At 39.4% G+C, this 18,735-nt stretch overlaps 1 protein-coding gene across 1 annotated transcript in view; it reads left to right on the top strand.

The window, feature by feature from the left end:
* The window catches only part of MCF2L2 (MCF.2 cell line derived transforming sequence-like 2), a 257,863-nt gene that overhangs the window by 181,214 nt on the left and 57,914 nt on the right, over nt 1–18,735 (top strand). Inside the window, exon 18 of the mRNA XM_049775600.1 lies at nt 18,136–18,202. Within this exon, the coding sequence (XP_049631557.1) occupies nt 18,136–18,202 (67 nt within the window). The remainder of the gene's footprint in view (nt 1–18,135; nt 18,203–18,735) is intronic.

The following is an 18,735-nucleotide window of genomic DNA, read 5'->3' as shown; positions in this document are numbered from 1 at the left end:
TTAATGAACTTTAAAGGAGAATTGACCTGTTGTCTGTCTGACATGGGAACAGGGATAAAGAGAATAGGACATCTGATATGGAGGAGCTATTTGTTAGGTGTTAAATGTACCAAGGAAGATAATAACAAATTTAAAAATAATGTGAAGAGATGGTACAGCAGGTTAGACACTTCCCTTGTTTGCAGAAGACCCAGGTCCCATCACTGACACCTTATATGGTCCTCCAAATACCTCTAGGAGTGACCCCTGTACATAGTCAGGAGTAAGTTCTGAGCATTGCAGGGTATGGGCCCCAAACCAAAATAACAGCAACAACAATAACAATACCAGTAACTTGACACTTACTAGATTGTGATATATATAAAAGTCATGAAAAGTATAAAGTGTTGATGGAGATATGAAAAAATTAGAACCCCAGAATATTGTTAGTGGGAATGCAGGAGGGTACTTGTCTCTATAAAAAAAAAAGAGGGGGGGTTCAGTTAAAGTACAATCACTACATAACTTAGCATTTTAGTTTCTGGATATACATATCTTTTTTGCTTATTAAACCTTCTAAAACAAAATAATTATAAACACTTCCCATTACTTATCAAGTTGATAATTTTACACATACACATTCAAAAGAATTGAAAACAAGAAAAAAAGTGACTTAATATATGTTTGCTATTAACATAGTTAAGGACCAGAGAAATAGCTCATATAGCTGAATGCATGCAGGAGATCCAGGTTTCATTCTCAGCACCACTTGGTTCCCCAAGCACCACCATCTGGAGCAATTCCCAAGCACTAAACTGGGAGCAATCTCTAAGCAGCGCTGGGTGTGGAGACAAAACAAAACAAGAAAAAACAAAACAATAGTCAAAAGGTACAAGCAACCCAAGCAACCATTAGCAGATGAACAGATAAGTTGTATGAGGTTATGCAATGAAAGTCATAGATCTTTAACAGGGGTTAAATAGATGGCATAACATGGATAAACCTTGAAAACATTATGCTTAGTTAATAAACTAATCACTAAATATTGTTTGATTCCACTTCTATGATTTACCTAGAATGGTCAAATCATAGAAACCAAATGCTAGATAAGGGAGGCATATCCTGTTCATGTTTAATGCATCCATATGAGACCCTGGATTATGGTTACATTTACTATAAATACACTTAATACCATTGGATTGTACACTTAAAAGTTGTTTAAACACTAAGTTTTATGTTGTGTGTTTTACCAGTTTTTTTATTAATATCTTTATTTAAACACCTTGATTACAAATATGATTGTAGTTGGGTTTCAGTCATATAAAGAACACCCCCTTCACCAGTGCAACATTCCCATCACCAATGTCCCAAATCTCCCTCCTCCATACCCACCCCCACCTGTACTCTAGACAGGTTTTCTACTTCCTTCATTCACTTTATTGTGATAGTTCTCAATGTAGTTTTTTCTCTAACTGCACTCATCACCCTGTTTTTTTTGTTTTGTTTTGTTTGTTTGTTTTGGTTTTTGGGTCACACCCGGCAGCGCTCAGGGGTTACTCCTGGCTCTATGCCCAGAAATTGCTCCTGGAAGGCTTGGGGGACCATATGGGAATCGAACCACCATCCTTCTGCATGCAAGGCAAATGCCTTACCTCCATGCTATCTCTCCGGCCCCACTCTGTTTTTTTATACCACAGTTTTTAAGAAAGCTTGATAATTCTTAAAATGTTATAATGTAGGGTTGTCATTACTTGAATACATTATGAGGTGGTGTTTATAATTTTAGAAGGTTTTAGAAGGTTTAATATGCATGAAATTTGTAATTATTTGTTATATGATATTGAAGATGGAGAATACAGATACATTTTACTTATGCCTCTATATTCTTCCAAAAATAATATGAAGTAATATACTCTTAATAAATCATAGTAAAAGTTCAGATGCTATTAACATAGACAAGAACTGTAAGATTTAAAAATAAAAAAAACAGAAGGGAAGATACAAAAGAAAAAAAACAGTATAGCAACAGCTTAGCAAAATTCTTAATATTTAGTCTTCCAGGAACTTGAGAAAGGTTTCACTTCATCAGACCTTTAATTTATGATTAAAATAGCATTGATTTCAGAATTACTACAGAAATACACTGAAATTATTAAGTGGTGGGGGGAGCATAAGGTATACCATATGGGACAAAAGAATAGGATTTTATCATAAAACTTAGGTAACTAGAAACATCTAATAACTTGTTTTCATTTTTTTTTGTTTTGTTTTGTTTTTAGTCACACTGAGCAGTGCTCAGAGGCTATTTCCAGTTTAGTGCTCAGGGTCACTTCTGAGAATGCTTGGGGGACCATGTAAGGTCGAAATTAAACCTGGACCTCCTGCATGTAAAGCACATACTGAGCCCTTTGAGTTTCTCTCTGGCCCCAATTTGTAGCAATCTTTACAGCACCAATTCCAGAGGTAATAGTAATGTCATTCGTCTGAGACTTTATTAGATCAGCTTCTCTAGAGTTTTGTCTTCTATTTAGGTTTAATATTTAAAATACTAAGTAGTCATTTGATTAAAAAAACTTATAAGGCACTGTTTGTCCTCTTCAAATGTGTTTTCTTCTCCTGAATATTAAGGCTGTAGTTTAATAACTATCTTTGATTCCCTAGACTAAGTGAATGAAATAGGACTCCTCCACCCACCCACACCATCAACACATGCCCCCACCGCATCAAATCTAGTCAGAACCTTCATGGAAAATGAGAAAGGAGACTTGAGAAATTTTAGTTCAGAAATCCACTTGCAGATTCCAATCCAGAAACATACAAGACTTCCCTTGAGGGGTTCCTACTGATAATGCTTTTACCTTACTAATTTTTTTAATCATTGAGGTAATTGCATGACTGGATTCATTAGGCACAGAGGAATAGAGATGATGGTCCTTAAATAGGATGATATCATTGAGGTGTGTGGAATTGCTAACACCTCTGGGAAGAAAAATTTTACTTTTAAAATTAAATTTCCTAATTAAAATGTCTATATAGAGAAATATAAAATATTTTATAGAAATATCAATATTATCATTTTTATATGTGCAGTACTACTACTTTAAGCCAAACTACTGGACTAAGAAAATCACTCATCTTAATCCCAAGATTTTTCCCTCAGCATCCTCTGATCATAGTTCTATTGACCCTACCTCATATTTTCGCTTAACTTTAAACATCCCACAGAAAAAGGAGGGGACCTACCAGAACCCTGGATAATCTGTCTTGTCATGACTCTCTACTCCTGTAAGAGATCACCTTGTTAACAGAATTGACACGACTATACCCAAAGGCTATGATTAATTCATACTGGAGAGAACAGTTTTTGAGTCAGCAAGGTGTGCTTTATTCAGAGAAAAAGTTCCAATTAGCTATATAGATATTTAATCATGCATTTCAGCTTAAACATAATTCCCTGTCATAATTTGCAAGGTTGAAGAGATAGTACAGGTGTTAAACACTTGCCTTGCTTACAGCTGGCCCATGTTTGATCCTGAACACTGCATATCCCTTAAGCTCCACCAGGAGTGATATTTGAGCACAGAGCCAGGAGTAAATGCACACACAGGTGTATGTAACCAAAAAACAAACAAAACAAAAAACAAGAAAAGTTAAAAAGCAATGCACAGGGACAGAGTGATAGTACTGCAGGTAGGGCACTTGCCTTGCAACAAGCTGACCTGGGTTCTATTCCCAGAACCCTACATTATCCTCCAAGTCCTGTCAGAGTGATACCTGCATGCAGAGCTAGAAATAAACCCTGAGCACCACTCTGTGGTTAAAACTTTGGCACAGATTTGCCAAAACTTTATCATTGCTTTTGTGATATTTGTTCTCATTTTCTCATACTTCTCTAGTTCTTTGAACAGATTCCATAACCTAAAAAAATCCTTTCTTCAAATTCTTCCTTAATTTTTAGGTTCATTTTCTTTACAGAAATTAATCCTAGATAGAGCTGGAGAGATTGTACGGTGAGTAAGGTCACCTTGCATGTGACCCTATTAAATTCAATTTCTGAACCCTGAGCACAGAACCAAGAGTGAGGTCTGAGCAAAGCTTGATGTGGCCAAAGAAATGGAAGGAAGAGGAGGAAGGAAGGTAGGAGGAAGGAAGAAAGGAGAGAAGGGGAGGAAGGAAGGGAGGCAGGGAGAAAGGGAAGGAAGGAGAGAGGGAGGGAGAGAAGGGGGAAGAAGGGAGGGAGGAAGAAAGGGAGGAAGGAAGGGAGGAAAGGAAGGAAGGAAGGAAGATCTGACCCACACAACCTTTCATTTGTTGTACTTGTCTCTTCCATCTAGATTCTAAGCTCTTTGTTTATCCCATTTCTTTTCTTCTTCCATTTTTAAAACAGTGCTTGAGTCAGTAAAAAAAAAAAAAAAACCTAGAGGATAAAAAGTCATTGGTTTCAAAAGGATCATTGTGTGAGTCTATAGTGTTTCATATTCTTATTTTTCACAGTTCTCAGAATTTCTTTTGTTATTATGAAACACCTTATCAAGAGAGAATAGTGGAAATAAAATCAAACCACATGCTCCTAAGTCGTAACAACCGATTTGTGCTTAAAGCAATAGGTTCTGAGTGTTGCCTGTGCATGTTTTTCCACTGTCCTGTCTCCGAAACCTCTTGGGAGTGGGCCAAAAAGGGCCCAGGAAAATAGCCCTCCCAGAGGCTCTTCCAAGGGCCGGAGCGCCAAGGATCTGTGTCTGACCATGAAAACCGGCTATCCACAGTATTCTGCAGAAAGGAAAGTCCCCTTTTTGTGACGTCAGGCTGGGAAAATCTACGCCTGCCCAGTGATTCCTGACTGTGAGTGTTGCCTGTGCGTGTTTTCCACTGTCCTGTCTCTGAAACCTCTTGGGAGTGGGCCAAAAAGGGCCCAGAAAAATAGCTCTCCCAGAGGCTCCAGAAGAGCATGGCCACTCCGCTTCGCTTCGGCCGGGCCCTCTTTCTAACCAATGAACCCTACCACAACACCAGAAAAAAAATCACACTATAAGCGTGACAATGGGGAAACCTCGCAGGCAAACACCATCCACAGAGAATGAAGACGAATAAGTTAGAGGGAGAGAGAGAGACGCAGAATAGTCTCACTCCTCTATGGGTTTTAAGAAAAATAAAAGTCATTTTTGCAACAATCCTCAGAAACAATGAGAGGAAGGCTGGAACTTCCAGCTCACTTCATGAAGCTCACCACAAAGAGTGGTGAGTGCAGTTATAGAAATAACTACACAGACTACTAAGTAGTAGGTTAGATACAGAGGGGACCACACACTGTAGTCGCCCTGGGGGTGAGGGAAAAAGAAATGGGAGGGAAAACAAAAACGGAGGAATAGGGAGGACAATTTGGTGATGGGAATCCCACCTGATTTTATGTAAATATGTACCTAAAATATTATTGTCAACAATATGTAAGCCACTATGATCAAAATAAAAATTATATTAAAAAAAAAAAGAAATAACTACACTGAGAACTACCATAATCATGTGAATGAATGAGAGAATTGGAAAGCCTGTCTAGAGTACAGGTGGGGGTGGGTGGGATGGAGGTAGATTTGGGACATTGGTGGTGGGAATGTTTCACTGGTGAAGGGGGGTATTCTTTACATGACTGAAACCTAATCACAATCATATTTGTTATCACTATGTTTAAATAAAAAATGCAAAAAAAGACAGCCTTAAAAATTGATAAAAATTAGAGCTGGAGTGATAGCTCAGAAGGTAGGGCATAAGCCTTGTACACGGCCTACCCAGATTGACTCCCCAGCATCCCATATGTTTCCTGAGCTGGCCATGAATAATTTCTGAGTGCAGAGCCAGGAGTAACCTCTAAACATGTGTTGTCCAAACACAAATAAAAAATTAATAAAATAAGGTCCAGAATAAAAGTACAGTGGATAGGGCATTTGCCTTGCAGGCAACCTACTAGGATAGGAAAAAAAAAAAAAAGCAATAGGTTCTTGGAGAGTTACTTTTCTCCCCTTCCCCTGCTTGTTTGGAGTCCATACTGGATAACCATCTCCTCCTCCAGGCTACCCTGCCTTCACATTCCCTATCAGAAACCTGATTCCCACAAAGCCCTTTGTACTCAGGATTTTAAGTCCTATTCCATGTTGGTTTTTTTTTTTTTTTTGGACCTGTATTTTCTTTTTATTTTTGTTTTGGGGCCACACCCAGTAATACACAGGGTTTGCTTCTAGCTCTGCACTCTGGAGTCTCTCCAGATGGAATCAGAGAACACTATGGGGTACTGAGTTTTGAACCAAGACCAACTGCATACAACACAAACACCCTACAAGCTATACTGTCACTCCAGCCCCCTGTCTCATATCTTCTGATGATGTCAATTCTGTTTCAGCAAACAATTCTATTTGGCCCCTACAGTCCAGATTGATTCATTTTCTTTGCTGCCTTGCTAATACATATATTACCTATTGTTCTGATGGATAATTTTTAAATTTTTTAAATTTGATTTTTGGACCATACATGATGGTGCTCAGGGTTTAATCCTGCTCTTTCCTTTAGGAATTACTCCTGCTGAGCTCTAAGGAACTATATGGGAGACCAGGAATTGAAGTGAGGTCATCACTTGCAAGGCAAAAGTCTTACCCACTATACTAATGCTCCAGTTTCAAACTATTTGTTAATTGAGGTTGTAAATAATTTAAAATTACTCTGACTTCTGCATATTATAAAGTTGCAAAGTAATGTGTGATGAAATCAATGATACTTTATAAATTTTATATAATTTATAATTATATAAATTGAGCTTCCATATGATCCAGCTATACCACTCCTAGGGATATACCCTAGGAACATAAATATATAATACAGAAATGCCTTCTGTGCATTTATATTTATTGCAGCACTATTTACAATAGCCAGAATCTGGAAACAACCCAGATGCCCGACAACAGATGAGTGGCTAAAGAAACTGTGGTACATATGCACAATGGAAAAATGAAATCATGAAATTTTCCTATACATGGATAGACACTATACATGGATAGAAACTGTTATGCTGAGTGAAATAAGTCATAGGGAGATAAATAGACAGAATAGTATCACTCATCTATGGGATTTAAGATAAATAAAAGACAGTATGTTAATTCCCAGAGACAATAGAGATGAGTGTTGGAAGGACCAGCTCACGATGAAGCTTATCATGAAGAGTGGTGAGTGCAATTAGAGAAATAACTACACTAACAACTATCATGACAGTAGTATTAAGTGAGAGAAATAGAATGCCTGTCTTGAATACAGGCAGGGTTGAGGGGAGGAGGGAGATACGGGGCATTGGTAATGGGAATATTGCACTGGTGAAGGGGTATTTTCTTTTTTATAACTGAAAACCAACTATAAGCATGTTTCTCACCATGGTGCTTAAATAAAGATATTATTGAAAATGTTTTATAAATGAGAATCTAATGAATGATCTGGGAGAACAAGGTAGGGGGATAATTAAAGAGAATCTAAGTCTGATTTTTAACATTTGGTAAATAAATGAAACAACTATAAAGAAGTAAAGAAATGAAGGGACTGGAGCTAAAGCACAGTGAGTATATCACATGGCCAACCCAGGTTCAATCCCTGGCATCCCATATCCCCCAAGCCTGCCAGGAGTGATTTTTGAATTCAGAGCCAGGAGTAATCCCTGAGCATAGTAAAGTGTGCCACAAAGAGAAAAAAAAGGCAAGGAAAAAAAAATGAAGCAGCTGAAACCTGCTATTTTTTCTAATACCATGTTAATTGGGATTTTATGTTATGTAATCGGCTGAAATGCAAAACTTTAGGTTACACCCAGACACAGGTCAAATGAAACAGTATAATAAAGTCAGAAGAACGTGTCAGGCAAGAGTGATAGGACAGTGGGTAGGATGTTTGTCTTGCATACATTCAACCAGGTTTCATCCCCCAAACCCTATATTATCCCTGTTCACTGCCAAGAGTGATCCCTGAATGCAGATCCAATAGTAAGCCCCAAGCACCTTAGGTGCATCCCTCCAATAAAACATAGATTTTTCCAAAACCAACAGCTTTGACCGAGTCCTTCACTGGACCTCTATTTTCCTCAATCTTGAAAGTGGTAATGAAGTAGATAGCTTTTTGTTTTGTAATGTTTTGGGGCCACAATGCTCAGGGCGTACTTTTTGGGCTCTGGGAGCCAAATTTAGTACCTGGATAAAACCTGAGTCAACCACATGCAAGGCAACTATCCACTGCACTATTTCTAGAGCCTGATACAGATGGTTTTACTGAAGTCCTGTTTACTTCTAGGATTTGGTGAACCCCAGACAGGTGGCCCAGCCTTGAAAGAGTTCAGAGTACGGCAGAAGCTCTCTCTTTTGAGTCTTCCTTCACACTATTCCCCTTATATCCTTCCTTTGAAACCCTGCTTAATCTTCGCTCCACTTAACTCCTAACCAACTGTATATTTCCCACCCTGGATCAGCTCTGCTCCCTCTTTTCTATTAACTTGAACTACTTGACTTTCTTATCTCTGAGTCTGACCTGACTGAGATATGGAATTTTGGCACATTTCTGCAACCTCAGGGCCTGCCCTCAAAATGAGAAGTCAGTATGTTTCAGTGAATGGTGCTAATGATTTTTTAACTGGAAAACACAGACAAAATGGGTAATGGTTTCATCAAAAGCTATTGGAAAGTTTCATGGAAGAGAGAGGATTAGAACTGACTTAGAAGAATGGTTAAAATTTAAAAGGGATGCTGAAGAGATAAAACTTGAGGTAAGGCACTTGCTTTGCATGTGGCCAACACTGGTTAGAGTCCCCAGCACCATATGTGTCCCAGGGATCACTCTTGAACACAGAACCTAGAGTAGGCCCTGATCACTGCTGAGTGTGGCCCCAAAGGAAGAATAAAATAATGATCATCCTGTCTTCAAGGGTACAGGTAGCTAAAATAATGAGTCAAAACAATATTACTTCAATGATTATATATTCATCAGGGGTATTTGCGCAAATTGCAAATTCTACTAATCATTGCCTTTTCTGAAACTGTTGGAGTCAGAATCTAGAGTTACTTTTAGATCAAACTCCCCACTACAAGATGTATCCCAAGGATGGTGAATGTGAAGATCCTGGAAGAATTGTTGGCAGTCCTGGGCATTTAGAGCTGGTTTAAGTATTGAAGAGAATAATGATTTCATAGAGTGGCAGGTGAGACCCAGGGCGATGAGAAAGATCTGAGTAGCAAGGGGTACTGCTAGGGTTGTATCAATAAACTCATTTCTGTCTGCTGAGTTTCTTTTTTTTTTTTTCATCCTGAGATGAGGGACATCCAGATGAAGATGTGTTGCAGACCATGAGCAGCTTGGACTTAAAGAAGAAGTAGATGTCAGAAAACCAATAGCATGAGAGAAAAGAAAGAAGGGGCCTGAAAATATGAGTTCTATCGCTTGAGGAGCAGCAGTATTAGACAGGAGGGGAGGAGAAGCCAGGAAGGGTCAGTGAGGAAGGTGATGTGTGAAGGTTAAATAATAAAGAGAAATCAAAGGAAGAGGGAAAGTTTACGAGATAAATACACATTCATTCAAAAAGATGTGTGCAACCTATGTCTAGCACCACATTTAGTTTAATAATAAAGATATGGAAACAACCCAAATGCTCAGCTACAGAGGAATGGATCTAGATGCTGGGTAAATATATGCAGTAGAATACTATGAAGCTCTAAGAAGAAAAAACGTTATGCAACGTGAATAAAACTAGAATGAAGTCAGAAGGAAAGGAATAGAAATAGAAATATCTTTCATATGTGGGATTTAAAGCTACACAGCAAGGTAGCAACAAAGGTCTAAAGAAATATGATGGCAGAATTAATCCTTACAATTACATTAGGGGTTGAAAGGAAGCAGCCTTTGGGTTACATAGCATTTAGGGGAGTGGTAAGTATGCTTAAGATGGATTATGCTTATGGTTTTGAACTAAATGAATAAGAAGCCATTTTAACAGTATAGTAAAACACATAATTTCAAATTTTTTACATTGAACATCTGTCACACAAAATACTTGTGTTTAAGATGGACAAACACGGAACTTTCAATTTGGCAAAGTGAAAATTATTTTGTTGTTTGGGGACCTTATTGACTGTAATCAGGAGCTATACTGGCTCTGTGCTCAGGAGTGACTCATGGCAGTGCTCAGGGCACCATATATGATGCCAAGGCTTAAAGCCAGGCTTTAAACCAGGCAGGTTTCAAAGTCAGCACCTTGCTCCCTATACTTGCAAGGCAAGCATCTTAATCCAGGTACTATCTCTCTATCTCCCCAAAAAGGAATATTTATAAAGTAAAAGTCTTTAATATTTTCTAACATGTTTAATGTGACCAGGAGTAAGAAAAAAATCTTAAGTGATGAAAAATTGCATTGACAATAATGAGCAAACTTATACTACTGACAGGTGGTTTCCACAAAGGCACGCCTCTTATTAGAAAGCTGGAAGGATGAGAGCAAAGATCATAAGGAGGGATTGAGTTGGTGAGTTAGTACAGTAGGTGCTTACTTTGTGTGTAACACCCACATTCAATTTCCAGAACCTGATATGGTTTTCTGAGAACCTCCAGGAGAAACCCCTGATCACTGACGATGTTGCCTCCCAAAATCAAAATGAATCAAACATAAATGAAAAGAGGATCATATTTGGCTGCATGATAAAGAAGGAACTTATCTGGACATTGTAATTATATGTAATTTAATTATCTTGCTTATCACATAAGGCAACATCTGAGAGATGGCTCAAAAAAAAAAAAAAGCTTTGCATTGGTAGAGGGGTCCTAGATTCAATTCCCAATACCACCATGTCTCCCAAGCTACAAACCAGGAATAGTCTCCAAGTGCCATGGAAAGTAGCCTTCCCACCAAAATAATTGTTTGCTTGCAAGTCAAACTTTTTTCATTCTTGCCTCTTGAAGATGATGACATCTGCAATAAACATGAGGGGTTCTACAGCCATTGATTCCAAGTTCTGTTCTTATTCTACCTTCAATCATGAATTTATAAAAGAGTCTCTTAGAAACAGTATGCCACTATTTCCTCTTTAAGGACCCAAGGGCACCAAGATCAATTTTTCAATATAAAACAAAGTTCCAGACTATACACAAGTAGAGAGGACATTCCTGTGGGCAGTATCAAAAATAAAAATCAGTAACTCATTCCAGAGCTCTGGGGAACTATTCATAATGCAGGTAATCTGAGCTGGAATCACAAATGCTCTCCCATTTTATCAAGTTATTTGAAAGGAAAACAAGAGGTGGAGGAAAAAAGCAATGGCTTAACAGTGAATAATAGAAGTTCATCCATTTTTTTAGTGAATGATAGGAGCTTTGGGATGACTCAATTGCTAAAGCGTTGCAAACTAGGAAGCGATAAGTGTCATCCACATACAGCAGGTGGGTCTTTTGATCTGCTCTTTGGGATCCCTGTGCCATATCAGAGTCTGTCATCTCTGTTTACTATAACCAACTGTGTACAAGAACTGCTGCTAAGGTTTGCTACCCCACTAAAAATGTGAGCAACAAACCAGGTGCATAACCTTTAGCAGACACGGTGTAAGCAACACACACACACACACTCACACACACACACACACACACACACCATGGAAGCTCCCCATCCCCAGCAAGAATTGTTCTGATGGGCTGGAGTGATAGCACAGAGGTAGGGCATTTGCATTGCACACGGTTGACCCAGGACAGAGCCGGGTTCAATTCCTGGCATCCCAGAGCCTGCCAGGAGCGATTTCTGAGCTCAGAGCCAGGAATAATCCCTGAGCACTGCTGGGTGTGGCCCAACTAAAAAAAAAAAAAAAAGAATTATGCTGAATGCACAAGCACTGTCACTTTAGCACGTGCAAACCTAGGTCATCCACAGAATCACATCAGCAAAAAGAGGAAAGGGAAGAGGCATTTTTTATGAATATGGATGGAATATAAAATATTCTGATTCATGGGCCCAGAGAGATAGTACAGAGGTGTTCGCCTTGCAAGCAGCTGATCCAGGACCTAAGGTGGTTGGTTCGAATTCTGCTGTCCCATATGGTCCCCCGTGCCTGCCAGGAGCTATTTCTGAGCAGACAGCCAGGAGTAACCCTGAGCACCGCTGGGTGTGGCCCAAAACAAAACAAAAAAACGAAAACAGAAACAAAAACAAGATACAAGATATTCTGATTCAAGATCTTCCTGTCATCCTAGTTTTATCATGCTGAATAAAGTTTTATCATTCTGAATGAAGTAATGAATAGGATTTCTAGATCCTTCTCTAGACTCTTATTTGGGCAATGAACTGACATGGAATTTATCTCTCTTATGAGTTAGGAATATTTTCTTTTGTTAGCTTCTAAAACATTTCTCTCTCTCTCTCTTTTTTTTTTTTTTTTTTTTTTTGGGCCACACCCAGTAACGCTCAGGGGTTACTCCTGGCTATGTGCTCAGAAGTCGCTCCTGGCTTGGGGGACCATATGGGACACCGGGGGATCGAACCGCGGTCCGTCCAAGGTTAGCGCAGGCAAGGCAGGCACCTTACCTTTAGCGCCACCGCCCGGCCCCCCTTTTTTTTTTTTTTTTTAGGGGGGAGGCTCATACCCAGCAGTGCTCAGGAGTTACTCCTGGCTATGTGCTCAGAAGTTGCTCCTGGCAGGCTTGGGGGACCATATGGGATGCCGGGATTCAAACTGAAGTCTGTCCTGTGTTGGCTACAAATGCCTTATCGCTGTGCTATCACTCTGGCCCCTTCTGAAACATTTCTAAAGGCTTCTACATTCTTATCTGCTGTTAGATAAAGTTGATTTGTGCCCACCACTTTTGATTTCATCGAATCATTCAGTGCATCCTTAAACAGACTTGCCAAGTTGCTTAAACACTGTGCTTTAGAAGAAGCTGGCAGTGCTCCAGAGACAGTGAATGATAAACTATTGCTGCCGTCTTGCTTCATGTTGTGGCCATAAAACAGATCAGCAGCCAGGCTTCTGTGTCCTGGCATCACTGCTGTTGTCAAGATAATTAATGTCAAGTTAAGGAAACTCTTAACTCATATGTGAATTATAGACAGTGCCACTGATGTAGTGGTATCATCTGTGAATCATAACTGATCTGACTTTTGGGTAGACTTTACACTTCTTGGAATTGTCTCCTCTGGAATGACCCTAATACTCTATTGTCACTGTACCTGTTTCCACAAGAGCTTTGACCTTCTTACTTTCATAGAGCAAGCTCGCATCTGTTATATAGACAAGTATTTTGTAGTCCTGGGTCTTATCCAGCCCAGTTAAGTATAGTTAAAAAAAAGTAACAAATAGCAAATGTGAAGTATTAAACCCAGCATTTGAAGAGAAAAGTGAAATGACTATTGATGTTACCTGAGGGATTTGGGGGAAAAGAAGACAAGAGGGGCCAGAGAGATAGCACAGTGGCAGGGCATTTGCCTTGCATGCAGCCAATCCAGGACAGATGGTGGTTCAAATCCCGGCAACCCATATGGTCCCCCACGCCAGGAGCAATTTCTGAGCGCATAGCCAGGAGTAACCCCTGAGCACTGCTCGGTGTGGCCCTAAAAACAAACAAAAAAATTTAAAAAACATAAAAAAAGAAGACGAAGACAAAAGTAAATTAAGGTTTCAAATTTAAAAAAGAAATTGTATTCTGTCACTGGGTAGTCTTTATTATTTTGTGTTATAACACCCTTATGAAAAAATATAAAAAGTTGTCATTTTAAGAAAATGTTCTGCTCTATTATGGTGGTGGAATTTAGATATATTTCTCAAGTGGGGCATCTATACTGTTATCTCCATTCATTTACTATAAACAAAACATTAATGTTGTTTATTTGGGAAGGAGGTTTGGGTTATATCCAGTAGAGCTGAGGCAGGGGAGAGAATTTCCCCAGCTCTATGCTCTGTGGTGTTCTAGAAACATAAGTTGCCAGCGTTGGCCACATGCAAGACAAGCCCCATAGCCCTTATATTCTTTCTCTTCATCTTAAACATTCAAATAAAAAATATGTAAGCCGTCAAAGTTATAGAAAGTGTAAATATTTAAATCCTTTAAAATCAAAGGTTTGTAGTAAGGTATAGGGTAAAATGTAGAATTCTCCTTTTCTGTATCTGTCCTTTAGTTACACCCTCCAAGAAGGCTTGCCAATGGTTTTGGTTTCTTTATATGATTTTCCTAAGTATATACACCTCTACATAGTTTATAGATGTACAGTTCACTGTACATAATTTTATATGAATTTACATCATGTATATTGTTTTGCATTTTTTAAAACTTACTTAAAATACCAAGTACAAAATATCAGCATGATTTCATTAATCTCACTTTTTCAAAAACTTGTATAACATTTTATTATGTATGTAGACCATACTTTGGTGATGAAATTTAAATAATTTCCAATTTATATGGTCTATTTATAAGTTCTATTAGTATATTCTTAAATTATTCTTATTAATCTGAGGGGTATGTGTTTGAGGTACGTGTCATATTCTTTTTGCTTGATTTTGGGGTTCCACTTAATGGTGCTCAGGACTTATTCCTGGCTCTCTGCTCAGCAGTGCTTGGAAACTATATACAGTGCCATTGAACAAAGGAGATCTCCTCTGTGCAAAGCAAATCTCTCCTGTACTATCTCTCCAGTCCTAGGAGCATGTGTTTTTTTGTTGTTGTTGTTGTTGTTGTTGGTTTTTTGTTTTTGTTTTTTTTTTTTTTTTTTTTGGTTTTTGGGCCACACCTGGCGGTGCTCAGGGGTTACTCCTGGCTGTCTGCTCAGAAATAGCTCCTGGCAGGCACGGGGGACCATATGGGACACCGGGATTTGAACCAACCACCTTTGGTCCTGGATCGGCTGCTTGCAAGGCAAACGCCGCTGAGCTATCTCTCCGGGGCCCAGAGCATGTGTTTTTAATCTTAATGAGCTGTGTCTAAGTTACCTTACACAGATTTATAGCTCCCATTCTTTCAACTTTTCATCTATAAAGCCTTAAGATTTGAAGTGTCTGCCATTTTCATAATTGTTGATTTTTACTTTCTAGTGTAGTTGGTTTTTTGATTGGTTGATTTGTTTAGCATTTACTTGGTTTGGAGACAATACCTGGCAGTGGTCAGAGATTATTCCTGACCCTGGGCTCAGGAATCACTCCTAGTTGGCTTGGGGTATCATTAAATGGTACTAAGGATTGAATGGAGTTGGCAACATTTAAGACAAGTATCCTACTCACTGTGCACTCTTCAATCCTATTAGTTTTTATAAGATGAATAATTATTTATATGCTTGTATGAATTTCCTATAATGTGCCCTTTGGTTATTTTTCCCTTGCCAATTCCATTTTATGAACAGAAACTCATTTTGGGAAATTAAATATTTTTTTGTGTTTGAATTTTAGGGTCACACCAACATTGGCTACTCCTGCCTTAGGCTTGGTGGTGGGGGAACCAGCCTGTGCTGGGGATTGAACCCAGGACTTTGGCATGCAAATTATGCATTCCATCCATTGAGCCATCAACCCCACCCTGCCTCTCCTCTCCTTTTCTCTTTGGAAGAGAAGCTATTTAATCAGATAAGCTACAGGTCTTTTGGGTTTCAGTTTGAGCCTGGTTTGGTTTGGTTTTTGAGCCACAACCAGCAATGTGCTAAGGGTTTTCCTGACATTCGGGTGATTTGCTGGCAGAATGGCTACTTATAAAATAAATGCTTTACTCCCTGTACTCTTGCAGATGTGGATAAGCCACTGTTTAATAGTCTCTCAGTCAGTCCCAGGAAGTCATAAATATATCCATAGCTATATATGAATGCAGTACAAACATTGAATCATATGATGATCAAAAAGAAATACCTAAGGAGAAAATTGTGGCCATATAGCTTACTTAAAAGAAGATAATTGTGGGGCCCGGAGAGATAGCACAGCGGCGTTTGCCTTGCAAGCAGACAATCCAGGACCAAAGGTGGTTGGTTCGAATCCCGGTGTTCCATATGGTCCCCCGTGCCTGCCAGTAGCTATTTCTGAGCAGACAGCCAGGAGTCACCCCTGAGCACCGCCGGGTGTGGCCCAAAAACCAAAAAAAAAAGATAATTGTCTGGCAATAGAGGTGCACACATGGCCCGCCTTTTCTGTCAGGTTTTCTTTTTCTTTTCTTTTTTTGAGGAGGAGGAAGGGTTTGGACTACACCAGGTGACGTTTGGGGGTTACTCCTGGCTATGCGCTCAGAAATTGCTCCTGACTCAGGGGACAGTATGGGACTCTGGGGGATCAAACCGCAGCCAGTCCTGGATCAGCCGCGTGCAAGGCAAACGCCCTACCACTGCACTACCACTCCGGCCCCATCTGTCAGGTTTTCTATTGCTTCTTACGCTTTTCCTGGGAAGGGCAAGGGCACATTATTTCTGTTCAAGTCACAGATCAATGATGAAGCTACTGTGAGTTCAGTGACCTAAGTACTGTGCTATGGCAGAATTCTGTTTCTGGCCACTGCAGGACTCATGGATGCTCCTGTTTTCTTGCTCTCAGCTGAGGCCTCCCTCTCTACTCCTGGCCTCCTGGCCCCTTTCATCCCCAACCATCCCAGAGCATCTCCCTGTTATTGAATCCTTCTTTGTTTCCTTTCCATCTCTCTGACTTCTCAAACCAGATCTAAAGAATTCATGTGCCTCAAGAGGTCTGATAAAGTCAATTACAGATCACAAGATAAACTGATTTTTTTGTTTTGTTTTATTTGTTTTTGTTTTTGAGCCACACCCAGCAGTGCTCAGGACTAATTCTGGGCTTTACTTTCAGGGGCTACTTCTGGCAGAACTCGGGACACCATATTGGGGTGCCAGCTTTGAATCTGGATCAGTTGCATGTAAAGGAGAGGCCCAACTCTTGGTGCTAACTCCAAAGCTTGAGATCAGCTGATTTGGGCCAAGTAAGAAGAGCAAATTTTCTTCTCTTGAGCATCTAAATGAGAGTGTGCAAGCTGGTAGGAGGTGCCCATGCCACAATCTCAATCACTGGGGCATCTTGTTTGTTTGCTTGCTTTTGAACTATACCCATTGTTCTTTGGGGGATTCTCCTGGCTCTGCACTCGAAAATTATTCCTGGCATTGCTTGGGATATGGGATTCTAAGGATTAAACCCAAGTTGGCCACAAGCAAGACAAGAGCCTTACCCATTGATATATCTTTCTGGCCTCACCTGGGCCATTTTACAGTCCTCAGCACACACCCCACCTGCTGGCAAGGAGCTGCTGATAGGTATCTCTTGGCCCAAATCAGAGCGAGAAACTCAGTCACTCTGAAGTATCCATTGTTAAAGGCAAAAGGTATGACTGATCCATCTAATTCTATTCACATAGAAAGTACATTTGGGGAGCTGTTGAGAGGGTAGAGCAATAGTACACAGCAGGAAAATCCTATACCTTGCATATGACTGACCTAGGTTCAATGCCCATTCCTGACCACATATCCAGGAATAAGCCCTTAACACTGCCAGTTATCATCTCCAAACAAAACAAACAAATAAACAAAAACATTACAACTGGGCATTAAAGACCTTAACTGAGCAATGAAATGACAGCAAGCTAGACATAACATATATAGACACATGTACAACATAGCTTCAGGAAGTCCTTCCTGGCCAATGTTGAGACCTGGGATTTCTTTTTGTTTTGTATTGGCTTTGGTCACACCTACAGCTGCTCAGGGGACTGTGCTCAGGGATCACTTCTGTAAGGGCATATTGGGGGGCTAGGGTTGAAAGAGGGGACCATATATTATTTTGCTGCATATAAGGGAAGTACTTTACCTAATATCCTCTCACTCTCTCTGGCTCCTGAACCTGAGGTATCTGATGCTATTGTGTGCCCATTCAATCCAGACATTATAACCCACCAAATGGGCAGATCATCTACTGCCTATGTGAACTTTTTGAGTCTTCTGACCTTGCTATTTCTTCCTATGTTAATGTGATTGGAGTGTTCTAGGTAAGATCATAGTCGTGGCTGTTCAATAGAACAATGGGATTAAAACAACTGAAGCTGGTGAAATACCAAGGGTAACTGTGTTGGTAAGCTGTTCTGGAAAATACTTTTTTTTTTAATTTCTCTTCCCTCTCTCACTTCTCATTTGATGCTGTTATCCAGGCGAATCATCCGTGACTTACTTGAGACTGAAGAGAGTTATATAAAAGAAATTAAGAGCATAATTGATGTGAGTAGCGTTGGAGGGTGGATTAAACTGGGGAGTTATATTGTTTACAAAGATTCCAATTTGACTCCATGTATCTTTAGCTCTTACCAGGGTTTTAGTTCTTATAATATTAAAAGTGTCTTTGCCATTAGGAATAAAAATATTCCATACTATTGACTTATATAACAAAAGAGCTTAAAAGGATTATGCCAGTTCATTCCTTCTGGCAATGTCCAACTTGTTTTACCAAATGCTTGCCAACAATGGAAACTATGATTACATTTTATCACTTAGCAAGTTGTTTCTTATCATTATAAGTAAATATTTTTCTTAAGATTTAAAGATATATTTCCCCTAAGGGTATAATTTTGAGTGATAAAAATTATATCTACAAAGTTGAATGATAATACTGTGGGTAGGTACTTGCCTTACATGCAGACAATTTGAGTTCAATACCTGGAATTCCATATGGTTCTCTAACCCAGGAGTAACCCTGAGCATCAATAAGTGTGCCCTAAATTTATATATAGAAATTTATCATATTTTGATGATTA

The sequence above is a fragment of the Suncus etruscus genome, chromosome 6, assembly GCF_024139225.1.
Source record: "Suncus etruscus isolate mSunEtr1 chromosome 6, mSunEtr1.pri.cur, whole genome shotgun sequence".
NCBI classification, from domain to species: Eukaryota; Metazoa; Chordata; class Mammalia; order Eulipotyphla; family Soricidae; genus Suncus; species Suncus etruscus.
This window is presented reverse-complemented; position numbering and strand designations above follow the sequence as displayed.